This window comes from Oncorhynchus mykiss, chromosome 6 (assembly GCF_013265735.2).
Source record: "Oncorhynchus mykiss isolate Arlee chromosome 6, USDA_OmykA_1.1, whole genome shotgun sequence".
NCBI classification, from domain to species: Eukaryota; Metazoa; Chordata; class Actinopteri; order Salmoniformes; family Salmonidae; genus Oncorhynchus; species Oncorhynchus mykiss.
In genome coordinates, this window is record NC_048570.1 from 80,214,568 (window position 1) to 80,242,067 (window position 27,500).

The following is a 27,500-nucleotide window of genomic DNA, read 5'->3' on the forward strand; positions in this document are numbered from 1 at the left end:
GGCTGCATCTCTGATCAGTCTTCTCCTTGTATGAGCTGAAAGTTTAGAGGGACGGCCAGGTCTTGGTAGATTTGCAGTGGTCTGATACTCCTTCCATTTCAATATTATCGCTTGCACAGTGCTCCTTGGGATGTTTAAAGCTTGGGAAATCTTTTTGTATCCAAATCCGGCTTTAAACTTCTTCACAACAGTATCTCGGACCTGCCTGGTGTGTTCCTTGTTCTTCATGATGCTCTCTGCGCTTTTAACGGACCTCTGAGACTATCACAGTGCAGGTGCATTTATACGGAGACTTGATTACACACAGATGGATTGTATTTATCATCATTAGTCATTTAGGTCAACATTGGATCATTCAGAGATCCTCACTGAACTTCTGGAGAGAGTTTGCTGCACTGAAAGTAAAGGGGCTGAATAATTTTGCACGCCCAATTTTTCAGTTTTTGATTTGTTAAAAAAGTTTGAAATATCCAATAAATGTCGTTCCACTTCATGATTGTGTCCCACTTGTTGTTGATTCTTCACAAAAAAATACAGTTTTATATCTTTATGTTTGAAGCCTGAAATGTGGCAAAAGGTCGCAAAGTTCAAGGGGGCCGAATACTTTCGCAAGGCACTGTAGGTCTGGTAAACCGTGTTCCATTGTATCCTATCATAACCTTTGTTACCCTGCTACCCCTACCCCCTTTCACCTGTTTCCCTTCCTGTCTCCCCTGCTACCCCTACCCCCTTTCACCTGTTTCCCTTCCTGTCTCCCCTGCTACCCATACCCCCTTTCACCTGTTTCCCTTCCTGTCTCCCCTGCTACCCCTACCCCCTTTCACCTGTTTCCCTTCCTGTCTCCCTGCTACCCCTACCCCCTTTTACCTGTTTCCCTTACTGTCTCCCCTGCTACCCCTACCCCCTTTCACCTGTTTCCCTTCCTGTCTCCCCTGCTACCCCTACCCCCTTTCACCTGTTTCCCTTCCTGTCTCCCCTGCTACCCCTACCCCCTTTCACCTGTTTCCCTTCCTGTCTCCCCTGCTACCCATACCCCCTTTCACCTGTTTCCCTTCCTGTCTCCCCTGCTACCCCTACCCCCTTTCACCTGTTTCCCTTCCTGTCTCCCTGCTACCCCTACCCCCTTTCACCTGTTTCCCTTACTGTTTCCCCTGCCACCCCTACCCCCTTTCACCTGTTTCCCTTCCTGTCTCCCCTGCTACCCCTACCCCCTTCCACCTGTCTCCCTTCCTGTCTCCCCTGCTACCCCTACCCCCTTTCACCTGTTTCCCTTCCTGTCTCCCCTGCTACCCCTACCCCCTTTCACCTGTTTCCCTTCCTGTCTCCCCTGCTACCTCTACCCCCTTTCACCTGTTTCCCTTCCTGTCTCCCCTGTTCTCCTCCTGTCTCCCCTGCTACCCCTACCCCCTTTCACCTGTTTCCCTTCCTGTCTCCCCTGCTACCCCTACCCCCTTTCACCTGTTTCCCTTCCTGTCTCCCCTGTTCTCCTCCTGTCTCCCCTGTTCTCCTCCTGTCTCCCCTGCTACCCCTACCCCCTTTCACCTGTTTCCCTTACTGTCTCCCCTGCTACCCCTACCCCCTTCCACCTGTCTCCCTTCCTGTCTCCCCTGCTACCCCTACCCCCTTTCACCTGTTTCCCGTCCTGTCTCCCTGCTACCCCTACCCCCTTTCACCTGTTTCCCTTACTGTCTCCCCTGCCACCCCTACCCCCTTTCACCTGTTTCCCTTCCTGTCTCCCCTGCTACCCCTACCCCCTTCCACCTGTTTCCCCTCCTGTCTCCCCTGCTACCCCTACCCCCTTTCACCTGTTTCCCTTACTGTCTCCCCTGCTACCCCTACCCCCTTTCAACTGTTTCCCTTCCTGTCTCCCCTGCTACCCCTACCCCCTTTCACCTGTCTCCCTTCCTGTCTCCCCTGCTACCCCTACCCCCTTTCACCTGTTTCCCTTCCTGTCTCCCCTGCTACCCCTACCCCCTTTCACCTGTTTCCCTCCATGTCTCCCCTGCTACCTCTACCCCCTTTCACCTGTTTCCCTTCCTGTCTCCCCTGCTACCCCTACCCCCTTTCACCTGTTTCCCTTCCTGTCTCCCCTGCTACCCCTACCCCCTTTCACCTGTTTCCCTTCCTGTCTCCCCTGTTCTCCTCCTGTCTCCCCTGTTCTCCTCCTGTCTCCCCTGCTACCCCTACCCCCTTTCACCTGTTTCCCTTCCTGTCTCCCCTGCTACCTCTACCCCCTTTCACCTGTTTCCCTTCCTGTCTCCCCTGCTACCCCTACCCCCTTTCACCTGTTTCCCTTCCTGTCTCCCCTGCTACCCCTACCCCCTTTCACCTGTTTCCCTTCCTGTCTCCCCTGTTCTCCTCCTGTCTCCCCTGTTCTCCTCCTGTCTCCCCTGCTACCCCTACCCCCTTTCACCTGTTTCCCTTCCTGTCTCCCCTGCTACCCCTACCCCCTTCCACCTGTCTCCCTCCCTGTCTCCCCTGCTACCCCTACCCCCTTTCACCTGTTTCCCTTCCTGTCTCCCCTGTTCTCCTCCTGTCTCCCCTGTTCTCCTCCTGTCTCCCCTGTTCTCCCCTCCTGTCTCCTCTGTTCTCCCCTCCTGTCTCCCCTGTTCTCCTCCTGTTTCCCCTGTTCTCCTCCTGTCTCCCCTGTTCTCCCCTTCTGTCTCCTCTGTTCTCCCCTCCCGTCTCCCCTGTTCTCCTCCTGTCTCCCCTGTTCTCCTCCTGTCTCCTCTGTTCTCCTCCTGTCTCCCCTGTTATCCTCCTGTCTCCCCTGTTCTCCTCCTGTCTCCCCTGTTCTCCTCCTGTCTCCTCTGTCTCTCTCCCAGACATTGATGAGTGTGAGACTCCAGGGATCTGTATGAACGGCCGCTGTGTGAATACGGAGGGGTCCTTCAGGTGTGAGTGTATGGCTGGTCTGGCCGTGGGTCTGGATGGCCGCGTCTGTGTCGGTGAGTGTCTCCTCTCTAGAATCTGATCTATGATCAATCTATTATTGATTGATTGATTTGGTTTAATCAATCACAAATTCCCTTTTGGAACCCTTTTTTTCTAAGAGTGTGTGGTCATAGTATTGGTTTGGGACCATATTCCTGGTTTCACAATGTGAGTGGGCAGGCAGGAAGTGTACAGTTTGGGTCGACTGCATTCGTATATCAGATCAGGGGAATGCTGCAATCCCTTCGATACACAACCCTGTTTGTTTCTCTGTTGTTTGTCTGAACGAGGGAGCGAGGGAGGGAGGGAGCGAGGGAGGGAGGGAGCGAGGGGGGAGGGAGGAGGGGAGGGAGCGAGGGAGGAGGGGGGGGAGGGAGGAGGGGGGAGGGAGGAAGGGGGGAGGGGAGGGAGGGAGGGAGGAGGGGAAGGAGTGAGAGAAACAGGAAGAGATAGATTGATAGTTTTCTCTGTATCCTGATTCCAGACACACATATGCGCAGCACTTGTTATGGAGGATACAAGCGGGGACAGTGTGTGAAGCCATTCTTCGGAGCCGTGACCAAGTCAGAATGCTGCTGTGCCAGTGTGGAGTACGCCTTTGGAGAGTCCTGCCAACCATGCCCACCCCAAAACTCAGGTACACACACACACACACACACACACACACACACACACACACACACACACACACACACACACACACACACACACACACACACACACACACACACACACACACACACACACACACACACAACTGGGTCTACATAGCCACCACTCATGCTGTTGTCCTGAGTGAAGTGGATGATCCCAGCTAACGTTAGTAATACCACAGACCAGCTGATGTCCAACAGACAGAGCGATATGAGGGACACACTCTTGAGGCATCAAGATGGAGTCTGCAGTTTGACATTCACTCTGTCTGAGTCATGATTACAGAGATTGATATTCACGGCTGTTCCGGCTATGACAAAGTAACAGCGTTACCATGCACTGATGTTCTATGGTTGGTAACTATAAACCATCCAACTCTTAATCTGATTCAATCCACAGAAACAGGAGATGTTGTCTTCATCTGCTGTGGCCTGTAATCTCTGACTGTCTGACTGTCTGACTCCAACACCACTCCTCCACCTCCACCCCCACTCCTCCCTCTCCACTCCTCCACCCCCCTCCACCTCCACTCCTCCACCTCCACCCCCACTCCTCCATCTCCATTCCTCCACCCCCACCCTGCCACCCCCTCCACTCCTCCACCTCCACTCCTCCACCCCCCTCCACCTCCACTCCTCCACCTCCACTCCTCCACCCCCCTCCACCTCCACTCCTCCACCTCCACCCCCACTCCTCCACCTCCATTCCTCCACCCCCACCCTACCACCCCCTCCACTCCTCCACCTCCACTCCTCCACCCCCCTCCACCTCCACTCCTCCACCTCTATCCCCACTCCTCCACCTCCACCCCCACTCCTCCACCTCCATTCCTCCACCCCCACCCTGCCACCCCCTCCACTCCTCCACCTCCACTCCTCCACCCCCCTCCACCTCCACCCCCACTCCTCCACCTCCATTCCTCCACCCCCACCCTGCCACCCCCTCCACTCCTCCACCCCCACTCCTCCACTCTGCCACCCCCCTCTACCAATCTACCCCCACTCCTCCACCCTGCCACCCCCCTCCACCCCCACTCCTCCACCCTGCCACCCCCTCCACTCCTCCACCCCCACTCCTCCATACTGCCACCCCCCTCCACCCCTCCACCTCGCCACACATAATAACACTACAACCAGTCATTTCTCATTAGCTCTTCCTGTTAAAGTCTGTATCAAAAAGACGCCAAAGTTCCACCACATTAAGGGGTCATTTCATATATATCCAGACCAAATGAGAAAGCATGGAAACGGATAATAACATGGTATGAAATTACTTGCTCTGAGATCTCTGGATGTTGGCAAATGTGATGTTTTCACAAAACGCTGTTATTTCGTTTAGTAGTTTCACTAACCCCTGTGTGTGTGTGTGTGTGTGTGTGTGTGTGTGTGTGTGTGTGTGTGTGTGTGTTTTGCAGCTGAGTTCCTGGCCCTGTGTAGTAATGGCCCCGGCACCACCAGCGATGGCAGAGGTAACGATCAAAAACGTCTCTCTCTCCCAGATATTAACCTTGTGTGCCTGTGTGTTTATCTCTCCCAGATATTATCCTTGTGTGCCTGTGTGTTTATCTCTCCCAGATATTAACCTTGTGTGCCTGTGTGTTTATCTCTCCCAGATATTAATGAGTGTGCTCTGGACCCGGACATCTGTCAGAACGGTGTGTGTGAGAACATGCTGAGGACCTATAAGTGTAACTGTAACATGGGCTTTGAGGTGGACACCACTGGAAAACACTGTGTTGGTAAGTCCCATGATGTATCCTTAAAATGACTGGGTTATCCTAATGTTGCTATCCCTGTCTGTCTGTCTGTCTGTCTGTCTGTCTGTCTGTCTGTCTGTCTGTCTGTCTGTCTGTCTGTCTGTCTGTCTGTCTGTCTGTCTGTCTGTCTCTTGAGACATACTGTAGATGAATGTATCAACCGTAGAGATCGTATTAAATGAGTTCTAAGATATCATTCTGTGGTATTACCTCCGTCTGTGTATCTGTCTCCTCTCAGACATAGATGAGTGTGCAGTGAACAGGTTACTGTGTGACAACGGCCTGTGCAGGAACACTCCAGGTAGTTTCACCTGCCACTGTCCCACCGGCTTCCTGTTCCACGCTGAGACGGATGTCTGTGAAGGTGAGATACACTGGCCCAGACCAGTTACTGTCTGTCCGTCTGTCTGTCAGGGTTGGGTTTAATCACATTTAAAGTTCAGAGATTTGGAATTGGAATTTCAAGGTACTTCCGTAATTGTCTGGAATTTAAATGTGGTTGACCCCCAGCCCTGCTGTCGGTCTGTCACACAGAAGACGTGTTAGAAGCTTGTCAGGAGTAGAAAGAAAGACGTGGTAACACATCTTCCTGTAGATATTGATTTGTGGATTATTTTCTCCTCTAATTCATATAGATGTGTGTGTGTTTCTTGTCGATATTAATGAATATGTGTTGTCTCCTGCAGACATTGATGAGTGTGAGTCGAAGCCGTGTGTGAACGGGGACTGTAAGAACAGCCCGGGGTCCTACGTGTGTCTCTGCTCAGCAGGCAGCACGCTGGACGCCTCTGGAACACAGTGTATAGGTACGTGAGTATAACAACCCCTGCTGTTTGTGTGTGTGTGTGTTTGTGAGAGGATGTTACTTTTGACCAGAGGGGACTACTATCTGAGGGGCTAAAATGGCAGCTGTGAAATGTTATGATGTGTATTAGTACAGTCCTCTGCCCTCCCTCTCCCTGTCCCTGTAGAGACCAGTAAAGGCACATGTTGGCTGAAGGTGATTAACGGACGCTGTGAGATCAACATCAACGGAGCCACTCTGAAATCCCACTGCTGTTCCACACTGGGAGAGGCCTGGGGAAGTCCCTGTGCCAAGTGTGAACCAGGTTAGTGGGAACCTACAGAACCATATAGAACCATATGGAACATCTAGAATCTCTAGAACTTATAGAACCTATTTAACCTGTAGCCCTTCTCTGGGGAGAGGCCTGGGGAAGAACCTGTGCCTAGTGTGAACCAGGTGAGAATTACAACCTGTACTATAGCTAGGTGAGAATTAGAACCTGTACTGAAGCTAGGTGAGAATTAGAACCTGTACTGAAGCTAGGTGAGAATTAGAACCTGTACTGTAGCTAGGTGAGAATTAGAACCTATACTGTAGCTAGGTAGAATTACAAACTGTACTGTAGCTAGGTGAGAATTACAACCTGTACTGTAACTAGGTGAGAATTACAACCTGTACTGTACCTAGGTAGAATTACAACCTGTACTGTAGCTAGGTAGAATTACAACCTGTACTGTAGCTAGGTGAGAATTACAACCTGTACTGTAACTAGGTGAGAATTACAACCTGTACTGTACCTAGGTAGAATTACAACCTGTACTGTAGCTAGGTAGAATTACAACCTGTACTGTACCTAGGTAGAATTACAACCTGTACTGTAGCTAGGTGAGAATTACAACCTGTACTGTACCTAGGTAGAATTACAACCTGTACTGTAGCTAGGTAGAATTACAACCTGTACTGTAGCTAGGTGAGAATTACAACCTGTCCTGTAGCTAGGTAGAATTACAACCTGTACTGTAGCTAGGTATAATTACAACCTGTACTGTACCTAGGTAGAATTACAACCTGTACTGTACCTAGGTAGAATTACAACCTGTACTGTAGCTAGGTAGAATTACAACCTGTACTGTACCTAGGTAGAATTACAACCTGTACTGTAGCTAGGTAGAATTACAACCTGTACTGTACCTAGGTAGAATTACAACCTGTACTGTAGCTAGGTGAGAATTACAACCTGTACTGTAGCTAGGTAGAATTACAACCTGTACTGTAGCTAGGTAGAATTACAACCTGTACTGTAACTAGGTGAGAATTACAACCTGTACTGTAGCTAGGTAGAATTACAACCTGTACTGTAGCTAGGTGAGAATTACAACCTGTACTGTAGCTAGGTAGAATTACAACCTGTACTGTAGCTAGGTGAGAATTACAACCTGTACTGTACCTAGGTAGAATTACAACCTGTACTGTAGCTAGGTGAGAATTACAACCTGTACTGTACCTAGGTAGAATTACAACCTGTACTGTACCTAGGTAGAATTACAACCTGTACTGTAGCTAGGTAGAATTACAACCTGTACTGTACCTAGGTAGAATTACAACCTGTACTGTAGATAGGTAGAATTACAACCTGTACTGTACCTAGGTAGAATTACAACCTGTACTGTAGCTAGGTAGAATTACAACCTGTACTGTAACTAGGTGAGAATTACAACCTGCACTGTACCTAGGTAGAATTACAACCTGTACTGTAGCTAGGTGAGAATTACAACCTGTACTGTAGCTAGGTCGAATTACAACCTGTACTGTAGCTAGGTAGAATTACAACCTGTACTGTAACTAGGTGAGAATTACAACCTGTACTGTAGCTATGTAGAATTACAACCTGTACTGTAGCTAGGTAGAATTACAAACTGTACTGTAGCTAGGTGAGAATTACAACCTGTACTGTAACTAGGTGAGAATTACAACCTGTACTGTACCTAGGTAGAATTACAACCTGTACTGTAGCTAGGTAGAATTACAACCTGTACTGTAGCTAGGTGAGAATTATAACCTGTACTGTAACTAGGTGAGAATTACAACCTGTACTGTACCTAGGTAGAATTACAACCTGTACTGTAGCTAGGTAGAATTACAACCTGTACTGTACCTAGGTAGAATTACAACCTGTACTGTAGCTAGGTGAGAATTACAACCTGTACTGTACCTAGGTAGAATTACAACCTGTACTGTAGCTAGGTAGAATTACAACCTGTACTGTAGCTAGGTGAGAATTACAACCTGTCCTGTAGCTAGGTAGAATTACAACCTGTACTGTAGCTAGGTATAATTACAACCTGTACTGTAACTAGGTGAGAATTACAACCTGTACTGTAGCTATGTAGAATTACAACCTGTACTGTAGCTAGGTAGAATTACAACCTGTACTGTAGCTAGGTGAGAATTACAACCTGTACTGTAGCTAGGTAGAATTACAAACTGTACTGTAGCTAGGTGAGAATTACAACCTGTACTGTAACTAGGTGAGAATTACAACCTGTACTGTACCTAGGTAGAATTACAACCTGTACTGTAGCTAGGTAGAATTACAACCTGTACTGTAGCTAGGTGAGAATTATAACCTGTATTGTAACTAGGTGAGAATTACAACCTGTACTGTACCTAGGTAGAATTACAACCTGTACTGTAGCTAGGTAGAATTACAACCTGTACTGTACCTAGGTAGAATTACAACCTGTACTGTAGCTAGGTGAGAATTACAACCTGTACTGTACCTAGGTAGAATTACAACCTGTACTGTAGCTAGGTAGAATTACAACCTGTACTGTAGCTAGGTGAGAATTACAACCTGTCCTGTAGCTAGGTAGAATTACAACCTGTACTGTAGCTAGGTATAATTACAACCTGTACTGTAGCTAGGTAGAATTACAACCTGTACTGTACCTAGGTAGAATTACAACCTGTACTGTAGCTATGTGAGAATTACAACCTGTACTGTACCTAGGTAGAATTACAACCTGTACTGTACCTAGGTAGAATTACAACCTGTACTGTAGCTAGGTAGAATTACAACCTGTACTGTACCTAGGTAGAATTACAACCTGTACTGTAGCTAGGTAGAATTACAACCTGTACTGTACCTAGGTAGAATTACAACCTGTACTGTAGCTAGGTAGAATTACAACCTGTACTGTAACTAGGTGAGAATTACAACCTGTACTGTACCTAGGTAGAATTACAAACTGTACTGTAGCTAGGTGAGAATTACAACCTGTACTGTAGCTAGGTAGAATTACAACCTGTACTGTAGCTAGGTAGAATTACAACCTGTACTGTAACTAGGTGAGAATTACAACCTGTACTGTAGCTAGGTAGAATTACAACCTGTACTGTAGCTAGGTGAGAATTACAACCTGTACTGTAGCTAGGTAGAATTACAACCTGTACTGTAGCTAGGTGAGAATTACAACCTGTACTGTACCTAGGTAGAATTACAACCTGTACTGTAGCTAGGTGAGAATTACAACCTGTACTGTACCTAGGTAGAATTACAACCTGTACTGTACCTAGGTAGAATTACAACCTGTACTGTAGCTAGGTAGAATTACAACCTGTACTGTACCTAGGTAGAATTACAACCTGTACTGTAGCTAGGTAGAATTACAACCTGTACTGTACCTAGGTAGAATTACAACCTGTACTGTAGCTAGGTAGAATTACAACCTGTACTGTAACTAGGTGAGAATTACAACCTGTACTGTAGCTAGGTAGAATTACAACCTGTACTGTAGCTAGGTAGAATTACAACCTGTACTGTAGCTAGGTGAGAATTACAACCTGTACTGTAGCTAGGTAGAATTACAACCTGTACTGTAACTAGGTGAGAATTACAACCTGTACTGTACCTAGGTAGAATTACAACCTGTACTGTAACTAGGTAGAATTACAACCTGTACTGTAGCTAGGTAGAATTACAACCTGTACTGTACCTAGGTAGAATTACAACCTGTACTGTACCTAGGTGAGAATTACAACCTGTACTGTAGCTAGGTAGAATTACAACCTGTACTGTACCTAGGTAGAATTACAACCTGTACTGTACCTAGGTAGAATTACAACCTGTACTGTAGCTAGGTAGAATTACAACCTGTACTGTAACTAGGTGAGAATTACAACCTGTACTGTACCTAGGTAGAATTACAACCTGTACTGTAGCTAGGTAGAATTACAACCTGTACTGTACCTAGGTAGAATTACAACCTGTACTGTAACTAGGTAGAATTACAACCTGTCCTGTAGCTAGGTAGAATTACAACCTGTACTGTAGCTAGGTAGAATTACAACCTGTACTGTAGCTAGGTAGAATTACAGCCTGTACTGTAACTAGGTAGAATTACAACCTGTACTGTAGCTAGGTGAGAATTACAACCTGTACTGTAGCTAGGTAGAATTACAACCTGTACTGTACCTAGGTGAGAAGAACAACCTGTACTGTAGCTAGGTAGAATTACAACCTGTACTGTAGCTAGGTAGAATTACAACCTGTACTGTAACTAGGTGAGAATTACAACCTGTACTGTAGCTATGTAGAATTACAACCTGTACTGTACCTAGGTAGAATTACAACCTGTACTGTACCTAGGTAGAATTACAACCTGTACTGTACCTAGGTAGAATTACAACCTGTACTGTACCTAGGTGAGGATTAGAACCTGTACTGTACCTAGGTGAGGATTAGAACCTGTACTGTAGCTAGGTAGAATTACAACCTGTACTGTAGCTAGGTAGAATTACAACCTGTACTGTAGCTAGGCCTCTGTACCAAGTGTGAATGATCCTATAACTGGGGCCAGGAGTTTTTCCCGGTCAGGTCATGACCAGATCTATTACACATGAAAGCCTTTAGGTCAGGGTCTCACAGAATGTGGAGGTATTTTAATATGGCTTGTTCTCTCTTCCTCCTTCTGTTTCAGATCATTTCTGCACTAAGGGTTATGCTAGAGTCAGAGGGACCATCTGTGAAGGTAATGACACCTGGAGAAGGACTCCGACAAGACTCGTCTTTCACTTAGCAAATACACATATTCCCTCAAATCCAGTGTTGGATTTCAAAAACGGGTTATAATGCAGTTTTTTGCATTGATTGTTTGCGTTGGCATGTATCAAATGACGCTTTATTTACACAGCACATTTCAGACATGGAATGCAACACAATGTTCTTCACAAGACAAAACAAATAACAAACTATGAAAATAAAAACTGAAATATTTACTACACAGCAAACCTAAGAGGATAAAAAACTAAAGAATAACAATAAAAACTCAAAAGCACCCTAAGGAATAGCAAAGCTAAAAACGTGTGTTTTAAAAAGATGTCTACAGTTTCGGCTCTCCTCAGGTTCTCTGGCAGGCTAATCCAGAGGCTGGGGGCATAATAACTAAATGCTGCCTCTCCATGCCTCTTGGTCCTAGGCTTTGGGATAGTTAAAAGGCCTCTGCCAAAGAACCTGAGGGACCTACTGGGTACATAACTTAAAAGCATGTCTGACATGTATTGGGGTGCACAATCGTGGATTGATTTATAAACGAATAGAAGAATCTTAAAATTAATTATATTACTCACAGGCAGCCAGTGCAGAGACCTTAAAACTGGTGTAATGTGTGTTCTCCGTCTGGTCTTGGTCAGTACCCGTGCTGCAGCATTTTGTATGTTTTGCAGTTGACCAATGGCTTTCTTGGGTAGACCAGAAAGGAGAGCATTACAGTAGTCAAGCCTGCTTGTAATAAAAGCATGGATGAGTCTCTGTATCAGCCTGAGAGAGAAACGACGGCATCTTGGCAATGTTCCTCAGGTGGTATAAAGCTATTTTGGTCACATTCCCAGTGTGTGATTCGAAATTGAGTTCAGAATCTAAAATAACCCCTAGATGTTTTATCTGCTGTTTCTAATTGTCTTGTTGGATAAAGTATATAGAGCTCAACACATTCATAAATGCAATGGCCTTGGAGTCAGTCTCTTTGTCAACATGAATATTAAAATCACCCAACGCAATGATTTTATCATAGTTCTCATGGACAATAAATAGTTCTGTTAGTTGACTTAACGTTGTATTATTCTGTTGTTGATAACAGGCTCTAGTATGTGTGTCTGTTGTGTTTCTAGTGTTGTGTTGTTGTTAATGGAGTCTAGGTTGTGTGTTCTCTCTCCACCTGTAGATGTTAATGAGTGTGAGGTGTTTCCGGGGGTGTGTATCAATGGGAAGTGTGTGAACACCGTGGGTTCCTTCATCTGCCAGTGTCCCTCTGGGATGACCGTCGACGCCACCGGACGAACATGTATAGGTGGGTACTGTAGTCCACAAGCACTACGCTAATGGGTACTGTAGTCCATTACACTGTTGTGTACTCCACAAGAATTATAAGATTCAAAATGGGGTCATTGCCTTTCATTTCTGGATGTACTACATTTTTTAAAACTGATTTTGCGTTACGGTGTTTTGTTATCGTATGTTTCCCCCTCCAGACCTGCGTACAGAGCAGTGTTATCTGAGCCACGAGGATGAGCGTTGTGGAGCCCCTATCCAGGGTCGTCACCGTGTGGACGCGTGCTGCTGCTCGGTGGGTGTGGCCTGGGGCCCAGAATGTGACGAGTGTCCGGAGAAAGGCTCTCAGGAGTACAGCCAGCTCTGTCCCAGGGGACCCGGCTTCGCAAACAGAGGAGACTTCATTAATGGACGGCCCTTCCTCAAAGGTTGGCCGGATACATTCCATTTCAAACCTACTCCCTTCCCCTAACTTCTATATTCCTTCAGGTCCTTCCTCAAGGGGGCATACAATGCCCATAGTACGGGTAGCCATTTGATTACCTGTTCAGGAGTCTTATGGCTTGGGGGTATAAATTGTTGAGGAGAGAGAACAGTCTATGACTGGGGAAGCTGGGGTCTTTGACTATTTTTAGGGCCTTCCTCTGACACCGCTTGGTGTAAAGGTCCTGGATGGCAGGCAGTTTAGCACCAGTGATGTACTGGGCCGTACGCACTACCCTTGCGGTCAGAGGCCGAGCAATTGCCGTACCAGGCAGTGATGCAACCAGTTGCAGCTGTAGAACCTTTTGAGGATCTCAGGACCAATGCCAAATCTTTTTAGTTTCCTGAGGGGGAATAGGCTTTGTTATGCCCTCTTCACGACTGTCTTGGTCTGTTTTGACCGTTCTAGTTTGTTGTTGATGTGGACACCAAGGAACTTGAAGCCCTCAACCTGCTCCACTAGAGTCCCGTTGATGAGAACGGGGGTGTGCTCGGTCCTCCTTTTCCTGTAGTTCACAATAATCTCCTTAGTCTTGGTTACGTTGAGGGATAGGTTGTTATTCTGGCACCACCCGGCCAGGTCTCTGACATCCTCCCTATAGGCTGTCTCGTCGTTGTTGGTGATCAGGCTGTTGCGTGCTGTTGTGTCATCTGCAAACTTAATGATGGTGTTGGAGTCGTGCCTTGCCATACAGTCGTGGGTGAACAGGGAGTACAGGAGGGGACTGAGCACGCACCCTTGGAGAGCTCCAGTGTTGAGGATCAGCGTGGCAGATGTATTGCTACCTTCCCTCACCACCTGGGGGCGGCCTGTCAGGAAGTCCAGGATCCAGTTGCAAAGGGAGGTGTTTAGTCCCAGGACTCTTAGCTTAGTGATGAGCTTTGAGGGTACTATAGTGTTGAACACTGAGCTGTAGTCAATGAATAGCATTCTCACATAGGTGTTCCTTTTGTCCAGGTGGGAAAGGGCAGTGTGGAGTGCAATAGAGATTGCATCATCTGTGGATCTGTTTGGGCGGTATGCAAATTGGAGTGGGTCTAGGGTTTCTGGGATAATTGTGTTGATGTGAGCCATTACCAACCTTTCAAAGCACTTGGCTACGGACGTGAGTGCTACGGGTCTGTAGTCATTTAGGCATGTTGCCTTTGTGTTCTTGGGCACAGGGACTATGGTGGTCTGCTTGAACATGTTGGTATTACAGACTCAGTCAGGGACATGTTGAAAATGTCAGTTAAGACACCTGCCAGTTGGTCAGCACATGCCCAGAGCACACGTCCTGGTAATCCATCTGGCTCCGCAGCCTTGTGTATGTTGACCCGTTTAAAGGTCTTGCTCACATCGGCTACGGAGAGCGTGATCACACAGTCGTCCGGAACAGCTGATGCTCTCATGCATGCCTCAGTGTTGCTTGCCTCGAAGCGAGCATAGACGTGATTTAGCTCGTCTGGTAGGCTCGTGTCACTGGGCAGCTCGCGGCTGTGCTTCCCTTTGTAGTCTGTAGTAGTTTGCAAGCCCTGCCACATAAGACGAGCGTCGGAGCCGGTGTAGTATGATTCAATCTTAGCCCTGTATTGACGCTTTGCCTATTTTATTGTTCGTCGCAGGGCATTCTTGTAAGCTTCCGGGTTAGAGTCCCATACCTTGAAAGCGGCAGCTCTACCATTTAGCTCAGTGCGAAGGTTGCCTGTAATCCATGGCTTCTGGTTGGGGTATGTACATACAGTCACTGTGGGGACGAAGTCCTCGATGCACTTATTGATAAAGCCAGTGACTGATGTGGTGTACTCCTCAATGCCATCGGAAGAATCCCGGAACATGTTCCAGTCTGTGATAGCAAAACAGTCCTGTAGTTTAGCATCTGCTTCATCTGACCATTTTTTTATAGACTGAGTCACTGGTGCTTCCTGCTTTAATTTTTGCTTGTAAGCAGGAATCAGGGGGATAGAGTTGTGGTCAGATTTACCAAATGGAGGGCGAGGGAGAGCTTTGTACATGTCTCTGTGTGTGGAGTACAGGTGATCTGGAATTGTTTTCCCTCTGGTTGCACATTTAACATGTTGATGGAAATTTGGTAGAAGTGATTTCAGTTTCTCTGCATTAAAGTCTCCGGCCACTAGGAGCGCCGCCTCTGGGTGAGTGGTTTCCTGTTTGCTTATTTCCTTATACAGCTGACTGAGTGCGGTCTTAGTGCCAGCATCTGTCTGTGGTGGTAAATAGTCAGCCACAAAAAGTATAGCTGAAAACTCTCTAGGCAAGTAGTGTGGCCTGCAATTTATCACAATATACTCTACTTCAGGCGAGCAAAATCTAGGGGAAATGACAACAAAATAACAGGTGAACAAACTCAAAAACCTGCTGTAACCTCTCTCTCTCTCTCTCTCTCTCTCTCTCTCTCTCTCTCTCTCTCTCTCTCTCTCTCTCTCTCTCTCTCTCAATTCGATTCAAATGGCTTTATTGCTATGGGAAACATATGTTTACATTGCCAAAGCAAGTAAAATATATAATAAGTCCTTCTCTCTCTCTATTTGTCTCTCTATCTCTCTCTCTATCCCTCCATCCCTCCTTACCTCCCTCTTTCTTAGATATAAACGAGTGTAAGATGATCCACAGCTTGTGCTCCAATGGGAAGTGTAGGAACACCATCGGTAGTTTCCGTTGTCGCTGTGACAACGGCTTCGCTCTGGACTCTGATGAGAGGAACTGTACAGGTCAGTCTACAGCTCATACAGAGCATACATCTAGAGCTCCGTCTAAAGCTTTCAGACACACAAGATAGTATATGTCAAAACAGCGCATCAGAAATACTACATTACTCACAATGCAATGTCTCTTAATGTGTTTTTGGAAACTAACTGTGATGTGTGTGTGGGTGTTTCTCCTTCCAGACATCGACGAATGCCGTATCTCTCCAGACCTGTGTGGTCAGGGCACGTGTGTGAACACAGGTGGGAACTTCGAGTGCGAATGTTTTGAAGGTTACGAGAGCGGCTTCATGATGATGAAAAACTGCATGGGTGAGTAGAGGACCTAAACACACCTGAACACACCGAGACATACCTGGACACACCTGCACACACCTTAACACACCTGGACACACCTGCACACACCTTAACACACCTGGACACACCTGCACACACCTGGACACACCTGCACACACCTGGATACACCTTAACACACTTGGATACACCTTAACACACGTGCACACACCTGGATACACCTTAACACACCTGCACACACCTTAACACACCTGCACACACCTTCACACACCTGGACACACCTGCACACACCTGGACACACCTGCATACACCTGGACACACCTGCACACACTTTCACACACCTTAACACACCTGGATACACCTTAACACACCTGGATACACCTTAACACACCTGCACACACTTGCACACACCTTAACACACCTGGATACACCTTAACACACCTGCACACACCTGGATACACCTTAACACACCTGGATACACCTTAACACACTTGTACACACCTGGATACACCTTAACACACCTGCACACACCTTAATACACCTGCACACACTTGCACACACCTGCACACACCTGGACACACCTGCACACAATTGCACACACTTGCACACACCTGGATACACCTTAACACACCTGCACACACCTGGACACACCTGCACACACCTTAACACACCTGCACACACCTAGACACAACTGAACACACCTTAACACAGCTGGACACAACTGGACACACCTGGACAGACCTGAACACACCTGAACACAACCGAACACACCTGAACACACCTGGACACAACCGAACACACCTGAACACACCTGGACACATCTGGACACAACCGAACACACCTGAACACACCTGGACACATCTGGACACAACCGAACACACCTGAACACACCTGCACACACCTGGACAGAGCTGAACACACCTGAACACACCTGGACACATCTGGACACAACCGAACACACCTGAACACACCTGCACACACCTGGACAGAGCTGAACACACCTGAACACACCTGGACACATCTGGACACAACCGAACACACCTGAACACACCTGGACACATCTGGACACAACCGAACACACCTGAACACACCTGCACACACCTGGACAGAGCTGAACACACCTGAACACACCTGGACACATCTGGACACAACCGAACACACCTGAACACACCTGCACACACCTGGACAGAGCTGAACACACCTGAACACACCTGGACACATCTGGACACAACCGAACACACCTGAACACACCTGGACACATCTGGACACAACCGAACACACCTGAACACACCTGGACACATCTGGACAGAGCTGAACACATCTGGACAGAGCTGAACACATCTGGACACATCTGGACAGAGCTGAACACATCTGGACAGAGATGAACACATCTGGACACATCTGGACAGAGCTGAACACATCTGGACACATCTGGACAGAGCTGAACACATCTGGACAGGGCTGAACACATCTGGACAGAGATGGACACATCTGGACAGAGCTGAACACATCTGGACAGAGATGAACACATCTGGACAGAGCTGAACACATCTGGACAGAGCTGAACACATCTGGACAGAGCTGAACACATCTGGACACATCTGGACAGAGCTGAACACATCTGGACACATCTGGACAGAGCTGGACACATCTGGACAGAGATGAACACATCTGGACAGAGCTGAACACATCTGGACAGAGCTGGACACATCTGAACACATCTGAACACATCTGGACAGAGCTGAACACATCTGGACACATCTGGACAGAGCTGAACACATCTGGACACATCTGGACAGAGCTGGACACATCTGGACAGAGATGAACACATCTGGACAGAGATGAACACATCTGGACAGAGCTGAACACATCTGGACAGAGCTGAACACATCTGGACACATCTGAACAGAGATGAACACATCTGGACAGAGATGAACACATCTGGACAGAGCTGAACACATCTGGACAGAGCTGAACACATCTGGACAGAGATGAACACATCTGGACAGAGCTGAACACATCTGGACAGAGCTGAACACATCTGGACACATCTGAACAGAGATGAACACATCTGGACAGAGATGAACACATCTGGACAGAGCTGAACACATCTGGACACATCTGAACAGAGATGAACACATCTGGACAGAGATGAACACATCTGGACAGAGCTGAACACATCTGGACACATCTGGACAGAGCTGGACACATCTGGACAGAGCTGAACACATCTGGACAGAGATGGACACATCTGGACAGAGCTGAACACATCTGGACACATCTGGACAGAGCTGGACACATCTGGACACATCTGGACAGAGCTGGACACATCTGGACAGAGATGAACACATCTGGACAGAGCTGAACACATCTGGACAGAGATGAACACATCTGGACAGAGATGGACACATCTGGACAGAGCTGAACACATCTGGACACATCTGGACAGAGCTGGACACATCTGGACAGAGATGAACACATCTGGACAGAGCTGAACACATCTGGACAGAGCTGGACACATCTGAACACATCTGAACACATCTGGACAGAGCTGAACACATCTGGACACATCTGGACAGAGCTGAACACATCTGGACACATCTGGACAGAGCTGAACACATCTGGACAGAGCTGAACACATCTGGACACATCTGAACAGAGATGAACACATCTGGACAGAGATGAACACATCTGGACAGAGCTGAACACATCTGGACAGAGCTGAACACATCTGGACACATCTGGACACATCTGGACAGAGATGAACACATCTGGACAGAGATGAACACATCTGGACACATCTGAACAGAGATGAACACATCTGGACAGAGATGAACACATCTGGACAGAGCTGAACACATCTGGACAGAGCTGAACACATCTGGACAGAGCTGAACACATCTGGACAGAGCTGAACACATCTGGACACATCTGGACAGAGCTGAACACATCTGGACAGAGATGGACACATCTGGACACATCTGGACAGAGATGAACACATCTGGACACATCTGGACAGAGCTGAACACATCTGGACACATCTGGACAGAGCTGAACACATCTGGACAGAGCTGAACACATCTGGACACATCTGAACAGAGATGAACACATCTGGACAGAGATGAACACATCTGGACAGAGCTGAACACATCTGGACACATCTGGACAGAGCTGAACACATCTGGACAGAGCTGAACACATCTGGACACATCTGGACAGAGATGAACACATCTGGACAGAGATGAACACATCTGGACACATCTGAACAGAGATGAACACATCTGGACAGAGATGAACACATCTGGACACATCTGAACAGAGATGAACACATCTGGACAGAGATGAACACATCTGGACAGAGCTGAACACATCTGGACAGAGCTGAACACATCTGGACAGAGATGAACACATCTGGACACATCTGGACAGAGATGAACACATCTGGACAGAGCTGAACACATCTGGACACATCTGGACAGAGATGAACACATCTGGACAGAGCTGAACACATCTGGACACATCTGGACAGAGATGAACACATCTGGACAGAGCTGAACACATCTGGACACATCTGAACAGAGATGAACACATCTGGACACATCTGGACACATCTGGACACATCTGGACAGAGATGAACACATCTGGACAGAGCTGAACACATCTGGACACATCTGGACAGAGATGAACACATCTGGACAGAGCTGAACACATCTGGACACATCTGAACAGAGATGAACACATCTGGACACATCTGGACACATCTGGACAGAGATGAACACATCTGGACAGAGCTGAACACATCTGAACACATCTGAACAGAGATGAACACATCTGGACACATCTGGACAGAGATGAACACATCTGAACAGAGATGAACACATCTGAACACATCTGAACAGAGCTGAACACATCTGGACAGAGCTGAACACATCTGGACAGAGATGAACACATCTGGACAGAGCTGAACACATCTGGACAGAGCTGAACACATCTGGACAGAGCTGAACACATCTGGACAGAGATGAACACATCTGGACAGAGCTGAACACATCTGGACAGAGCTGAACACATCTGGACACATCTGGACAGAGCTGAACACATCTGGACAGAGCTGAACACATCTGGACAGAGCTGAACACACCTGGAGACATCTGGACAGAGCTGAACACACCTGGAGACATCTGGACAGAGCTGAACACATCTGGACAGAGCTGAACACACCTGGAGACATCTGGACAGCTGTCCCATCCCAGTACTAGATTCTACCTCTATCAGTACTGTATTGTGGAGTACATGACAGATGAAAACAAATTCAGTCTATAATAACATAATAACACATAAGGAAACTCCATCTCCATAGTAACTCCATCTCCATAGTAATTCCATCTCCATAGTAACTCCTTCTCCATAGTAACTCCATCTCCATAGTAATTCCATCTCCATAGTAACTCCTTCTCCATAGTAACTCCTTCTCCATAGTAACTCTGCCACAGGCCCTTAAAACGCTCTATGAAGTGGATCAGGGCAGGGGAGTCCTGCCATGCTGACATCCTGTTACAGACCCAGTACTCAAGCACCGTGTGTGTGTGTGTGTGTGTGTGTGTGTGTGTGTGTGTGTGTGTGTGTGTGTGTGTGTTTTGTGTGTGTGTGTGTGTGTGTGTGTGTGTGTGTGTGTGTGTTTGTGTGTGTGTGTAAGGAAGAGAGGGGGATTCGCTCCCCAGGCCTGTGCTGTGTGCGTGTTACAGCCTTTATGGGAATACCAGCCATACATTTAGAGCACGCTCAGATCACTCCCTATACTCTCAACCCACAGTACCATTTTTCTCTGGATAATTGTATTTTACTGCTTGATTTACACACACACACACTCCAGCATCCAGACGGTTTTATATGCAATTACTGGTCATAATGTCCTGACATCTGTGAAAATGTTTCATGTTCAATGGTTTATTTCTCTATTTATGAATGTAATAGCCATGGCTTGGCTTTGAACACATTCCTGACTGAGTAAAATTATATTTATTATTCCCACTAAGTAGTAATGACTACAGATGAGAAAATATGGATAAATAGTCTGACGTATGTGACTCTCGCTCTCGCTTTGTCTTTCTTTCTTTCTTTCTTTCTTTCTTTCTTTCTTTCTTTCTGTCTATGTGTGTGTGTGTGTGTGTGTGTGTGTGTTTGTCTCTCTCTCACTCTGTGTTCTCTCCTCCCAGACATTGATGAGTGTGAGCGGAACCCTCTGCTGTGTCGCGGTGGTGAGTGTGTGAACAACGAGGGCAGCTTCCAGTGTTTGTGTCCCGACGGACACGAGATTGCCCCCGACGGATCCGCCTGTCTCGGTGAGTGATGAGGTCATCAGTGTGAGACCCTTTTTTGGTTCCAGGTAGAACCCTTTTGGTTTCGGGTGAAACCCTTTCAACCAGGGACAGCTGAAGAACCCGAAAGCCTTTTATTAAGAGTGTCGGCTGCCTTAAAACTAGGACACATCAATGAAATAGTGTGGTGACTGAGAGAACTTGAGTTGATTTAATGGCAACAAATACAAAAAGAAAATGTTAGATTTGTGTGCAGATTTTTCCATTGACAGTGGTATAATCCTATCAGAATGAACAGGAACATGACTGGAGTGTGTGTGCACGTGCATGTGTGTGCGAGTTGAACACTCATCCTTACCCATCTTGCCCCTGGTTGTGTTTTGTAGCTGATTTAGAAAGGGAAGTCTCAAGGGGTAAATGAGGATGATCTATTGATTTAGAAAGGGAAGTCTCTAGGGGTAAATGAGGTTGATCTATTGATTTAGAAAGGGAAGTCTCTAGGAGTAAAGGAGGAGGAGGATCTATTGATTTAGAAAGGGAAGTCTCTAGGAGTAAAAGAGGAGGAGGATCTATTGATTTAGAAAGGGAAGTCTCTAGGAGTAAATGAGGAGGAGGATCTATTGATTTAGAAAGGGAAGTCTCTAGGAGTAAATGAGGAGGAGGATCTATTGATTTAGAAAGGGAAGTCTCTAGGAGTAAATGAGGATGATGATCTATTGATTTAGAAAGGGAAGTCTCTAGGGGTAAAAGAGGAGGATGATCTATTGATTTAGAAAGGGAAGTCTCTAGGGGTAAATGAGGAGGAGGATCTATTGATTTAGAAAGGGAAGTCTCTAGGGGTAAATGAGGAGGATGATCTATTGATTTAGAAAGGGAAGTCTAGGAGTAAATGAGGATGATGATCTATTGATTTAGAAAGGGAAGTCTCTAGGGGTAAATGAGGAGGATGATCTATTGATTTAGAAAGGGAAGTCTCTAGGGGTAAATGAGGAGGAGGATCTATTGATTTAGAAAGGGAAGTCTCTAGGGGTAAAAGAGGAGGATGATCTATTGATTTAGAAAGGGAAGTCTCTAGGAGTAAATGAGGAGGATGATCTATTGATTTAGAAAGGGAAGTCTAGGAGTAAATGAGGAGGATGATCTATTGATTTAGAAAGGGAAGTCTAGGAGTAAAAGAGGAGGATGATCTATTGATTTAGAAAGGGAAGTCTCTAGGAGTAAATGAGGAGGATGATCTATTGATTTAGAAAGGGAAGTCTCTAGGGGTAAATGAGGAGGATTATCTATTGATTTAGAAAGGGAAGTCTCTAGGGGTAAATGAGGAGGAGGATCTATTGATTTAGAAAGGGAAGTCTCTAGGGGTAAATGAGGAGGATGATCTATTGATTTAGAAAGGGAAGTCTCTAGGGGTAAATGAGGAGGAGGATCTATTGATTTAGAAAGGGAAGTCTCTAGGAGTAAATGAGGAGGATGATCTATTGATTTAGAAAGGGAAGTCTCTAGGGGTAAATGAGGAGGATGATCTATTGATTTAGAAAGGGAAGTCTCTAGGAGTAAATGAGGAGGATGATCTATTGATTTAGAAAGGGAAGTCTCTAGGGGTAAATGAGGAGGATGATCTATTGATTTAGAAAGGGAAGTCTCTAGGGGTAAATGAGGAGGAGGATCTATTGATTTAGAAAGGGAAGTCTCTAGGGGTAAATGAGGAGGATTATCTATTGATTTAGAAAGGGAAGTCTCTAGGGGTAAATGAGGAGGAGGATCTATTGATTTAGAAAGGGAAGTCTCTAGGAGTAAATGAGGAGGATGATCTATTGATTTAGAAAGGGAAGTCTCTAGGGGTAAATGAGGAGGATGATCTATTGATTTAGAAAGGGAAGTCTCTAGGAGTAAATGAGGAGGATGATCTATTGATTTAGAAAGGGAAGTCTCTAGGAGTAAATGAGGAGGATGATCTATTGATTTAGAAAGGGAAGTCTCTAGGGGTAAATGAGGAGGATGATCTATTGATTTAGAAAGGGAAGTCTCTAGGAGTAAATGAGGAGGATGATCTATTGATTTAGAAAGGGAAGTCTCTAGGAGTAAATGAGGATGATCTATTGATTTAGAAAGGGAAGTATCTTGGGGTAAATGAGGAGGATGATCTATTGTCCAACAGCTTCACAATCATCTCCACATGTAGAGACAAGATGGAGCAACTGTGTTTATTGGTGGGGTTGTTTTTAATGGCCTGTTTAATGGTGTGTGTGTGTGTGTGTGTGTGTGTGTGTGTGTGTGTGTGTGTGTGTGTGTGTGTGTGTGTGTGTGTGTGTGTGTGCGGTGCGTGCGTGCGTGCGTGTGTGTGTTCCACAGATATTAATGAGTGTGAACTGAGTGAGAAGCTGTGTCGGAACGGTCAGTGTGTGAATATGATTGGACGTTACCAGTGTTCCTGTGATACGGGATATAAATCCACGGAGGACAGACTGGCCTGTGTCGGTAAGATAACTCTGTTCCAACAACTACACTGTTAGTTCTCTATTATTCAACTAGTATTGTGATTTGTCTGCGTCCTTCAAACAGGAAAGGGGTGTTGATATAGTACTATTTGTTTTTGTGTCATATGAACCAGTGTCTGTAGCCGTGGCGACCAAATCCTTCAGACTTAAATGACAGAAATGCTTGATGTGTAGGATAGGAAGAGTTATGAGCATGTCTCAAGTTATGTTTCATTCTTATGATGTGTGTGTAGTAACATGTATGTGTGTTCATTCCCTCCTGCATGCAGACATTGATGAGTGTACGATCCAGAATGGAGGTTGTGAGACATTCTGTACCAACTCAGAGGGGAGCTATGAGTGCAGCTGTCGCTCTGGATACGCCCTGATGCCAGACCTCAGGACCTGCACTGGTCAGTAGGACTGTTAGATGATCTCTCTCTCTCTCTCTCTCTCTCTCTCTCTCTCTCTCTCTCTCTCTCTCTCTCTCTCTCTCTCTATCTCTCTCTCTCTCTCGTGTCTCAGTCTCTCTCTCTCTGTCAGTCTATGTCTCTCTGTCCTCCACCCCTACTTCAACCCAACCTGTTTGTCTATTTGTTCACCAGGAGCCAGGGAGAGCCCTATAACACTTAAATACACTGTGTTTCTAGACAGTTAGACATAGACGTCCTACCTCCAGACAGGGCCTTGTGAGGGGACTGGGAATCATTTCCTTTGATATCCCATTTGTCCCATTTGGCTCTGTTACCAGGGAGAGATACAACAGCCCAAATCATACAAAATGGTACAATAAATTGAAACACAGAAGCACATTGTTGACTAATCTTACCATTTCCCCATGTTTTCTCCTGTTTACTGTTGGTTGCCAGGTGAGCAGCTATGCAAGATGTCTTTCCTCAGCTGGTATGAATGTGAACTGGTCTATGTTCAGCAGACTGTCTGTCTACAGTTCTGTCCTTCTCTGTACTTACAGACATATGTGTGTCTGTCCTTTTCTGTCCTTAAAGACATATGGGTGTCTGTCCTTTTCTGTCCTTAAAGACATATGTGTGTCTGTCCTTCTCTGTCCTTAAAGACATATGTGTGTCTGTCCTTCTCTGTCCTTACAGACATATGTGTGTCTGTCCTTCTCTGTCCTTGTGTGTCTGTTGGATTAGTGAGTGTTCTAGTGAATGTGTTATTCTGTCTCCCTCCAGACATTGATGAGTGTGAGGACAGTCCAGACATCTGTGATGGAGGCCAGTGTACCAACATCCCAGGAGAGTACCAGTGTCTCTGCTTCGATGGATTCATGTCTTCTGAAGATATGAAGACCTGTCTGGGTAACTAACCTACCTGTCTAGCGCTCTAAGCCCGTTGCTGTCTAATCAACACAAAACAACAGGGAAGGAGTGGGACTACACCACTGCTTCAAGAACTAAAACTACCTAACAGCCCCCAGTAGAGTTGTGTGGGTAAACTTTCACATACATAGTATCACATGGTGAGACATGTATTCAGTGTTGTTATTAGTTTTGAATGGTGAGACATGTATTCAGTGTTGTTATTAGTTTTGAACGGTGAGACATGTATTCAGTGTTGTTATTAGTTTTGAACGGTGAGACATGTATTCAGTGTTGTTATTAGTTTTGAACGGTGAGACATGTATTCAGTGTTGTTGTTAGTTTTGAATGGTGAGACATGTATTCAGTGTTGTTGTTAGTTTTGAACGGTGAGACATGTATTCAGTGTTGTTGTTAGTTTTGAATGGTGAGACATGTATTCAGTGTTGTTATTAGTTTTGAACGGTGAGACATGTATTCAGTGTTGTTGTTAGTTTTGAATGGTGAGACATGTATTCAGTGTTGTTATTAGTTTTGAATGGTGAGACATGTATTCAGTGTTGTTATTAGTTTTGAACGGTGAGACATGTATTCAGTGTTGTTGTTAGTTTTGAATGGTGAGACATGTATTCAGTGTTGTTATTAGTTTTGAACGGTGAGACATGTATTCAGTGTTGTTATTAGTTTTGAATGGTGAGACATGTATTCAGTGTTGTTATTAGTTTTGAACGGTGAGACATGTATTCAGTGTTGTTATTAGTTTTGAATGGTGAGACATGTATTCAGTGTTGTTATTAGTTTTGAACGGTGAGACATGTATTCAGTGTTGTTGTTAGTTTTGAATGGTGAGACATGTATTCAGTGTTGTTATTAGTTTTGAATGGTGAGACATGTATTCAGTGTTGTTATTAGTTTTGAACGGTGAGACATGTATTCAGTGTTGTTATTAGTTTTGAATGGTGAGACATGTATTCAGTGTTGTTATTAGTTTTGAACGGTGAGACATGTATTCAGTGTTGTTGTTAGTTTTGAATGGTGAGACATGTATAGTTTTGAACGGTGAGACATGTATTCAGTGTTGTTATTAGTTTTGAATGGTGAGACATGTATTCAGTGTTGTTATTAGTTTTGAACGGTGAGACATGTATTCAGTGTTGTTGTTAGTTTTGAATGGTGAGACATGTATTCAGTGTTGTTGTTAGTTTTGAATGGTGAGACATGTATTCAGTGTTGTTATTAGTTTTGAATGGTGAGACATGTATTCAGTGTTTTTATTAGTTTTGAACGGTGAGACATGTATTCAGTGTTGTTGTTAGTTTTGAACGGTGAGACATGTATTCAGTGTTGTTATTAGTTTTGAACGGTGAGACATGTATTCAGTGTTGTTATTAGTTTTGAACGGTGAGACATGTATTCAGTGTTGTTATTAGTTTTGAATGGTGAGACATGTATTCAGTGTTGTTATTAGTTTTGAACGGTGAGACATGTATTCAGTGTTGTTGTTAGTTTTGAATGGTGAGACATGTATTCAGTGTTGTTGTTAGTTTTGAATGGTGAGACATGTATTCAGTGTTGTTGTTAGTTTTGAATGGTGAGACATGTATTCAGTGTTGTTGTTAGTTTTGAATGGTGAGACATGTATTCAGTGTTGTTGTTAGTTTTGAATGGTGAGACATGTATTCAGTGTTGTTATTAGTTTTGAATGGTGAGACATGTATTCAGTGTTGTTATTAGTTTTGAACGGTGAGACATGTATTCAGTGTTGTTATTAGTTTTGAATGGTGAGACATGTATTCAGTGTTGTTGTTAGTTTTGAACGGTGAGACATGTATTCAGTGTTGTTATTAGTTTTGAACGGTGAGACATGTATTCAGTGTTGTTATTAGTTTTGAATGGTGAGACATGTATTCAGTGTTGTTGTTAGTTTTGAATGGTGAGACATGTATTCAGTGTTGTTGTTAGTTTTGAATGGTGAGACATGTATTCAGTGTTGTTGTTAGTTTTGAATGGTGAGACATGTATTCAGTGTTGTTGTTAGTTTTGAACGGTGAGACATGTATTCAGTGTTGTTGTTAGTTTTGAATGGTGAGACATGTATTCAGTGTTGTTGTTAGTTTTGAATGGTGAGACATGTATTCAGTGTTGTTGTTAGTTTTGAATGGTGAGACATGTATTCAGTGTTGTTGTTAGTTTTGAATGGTGAGACATGTATTCAGTGTTGTTGTTAGTTTTGAATGGTGAGACATGTATTCAGTGTTGTTATTAGTTTTGAATGGTGAGACATGTATTCAGTGTTGTTGTTAGTTTTGAATGGTGAGACATGTATTCAGTGTTGTTGTTAGTTTTGAATGGTGAGACATGTATTCAGTGTTGTTGTTAGTTTTGAATGGTGAGACATGTATTCAGTGTTGTTGTTAGTTTTGAATGGTGAGACATGTATTCAG

At 45.4% G+C, this 27,500-nt stretch overlaps 1 protein-coding gene across 4 annotated transcripts in view; it reads left to right on the forward strand.

Moving 5' to 3' along the window:
• The window catches only part of LOC110526764 (fibrillin-1), a 151,353-nt gene that overhangs the window by 48,385 nt on the left and 75,468 nt on the right, over positions 1 to 27,500 (forward strand). For 3 of the 4 annotated variants that reach the window (XM_036981025.1, XM_036981024.1, XM_036981027.1), the window contains exons 16-31: positions 2,826 to 2,948; positions 3,419 to 3,571; positions 5,003 to 5,056; positions 5,201 to 5,326; positions 5,583 to 5,708; positions 6,031 to 6,150; positions 6,316 to 6,453; positions 11,111 to 11,161; positions 12,353 to 12,478; positions 12,660 to 12,887; positions 15,526 to 15,651; positions 15,829 to 15,957; positions 21,156 to 21,281; positions 23,610 to 23,735; positions 24,025 to 24,147; positions 24,931 to 25,056. In XM_036981025.1, coding sequence (XP_036836920.1) covers positions 2,826 to 2,948; positions 3,419 to 3,571; positions 5,003 to 5,056; positions 5,201 to 5,326; positions 5,583 to 5,708; positions 6,031 to 6,150; positions 6,316 to 6,453; positions 11,111 to 11,161; positions 12,353 to 12,478; positions 12,660 to 12,887; positions 15,526 to 15,651; positions 15,829 to 15,957; positions 21,156 to 21,281; positions 23,610 to 23,735; positions 24,025 to 24,147; positions 24,931 to 25,056 — 2,001 coding nt within the window. The remainder of the gene's footprint in view (positions 1 to 2,825; positions 2,949 to 3,418; positions 3,572 to 5,002; positions 5,057 to 5,200; positions 5,327 to 5,582; positions 5,709 to 6,030; positions 6,151 to 6,315; positions 6,454 to 11,110; positions 11,162 to 12,352; positions 12,479 to 12,659; positions 12,888 to 15,525; positions 15,652 to 15,828; positions 15,958 to 21,155; positions 21,282 to 23,609; positions 23,736 to 24,024; positions 24,148 to 24,930; positions 25,057 to 27,500) is intronic. The other variant, XM_036981026.1, reaches the window with a different exon arrangement.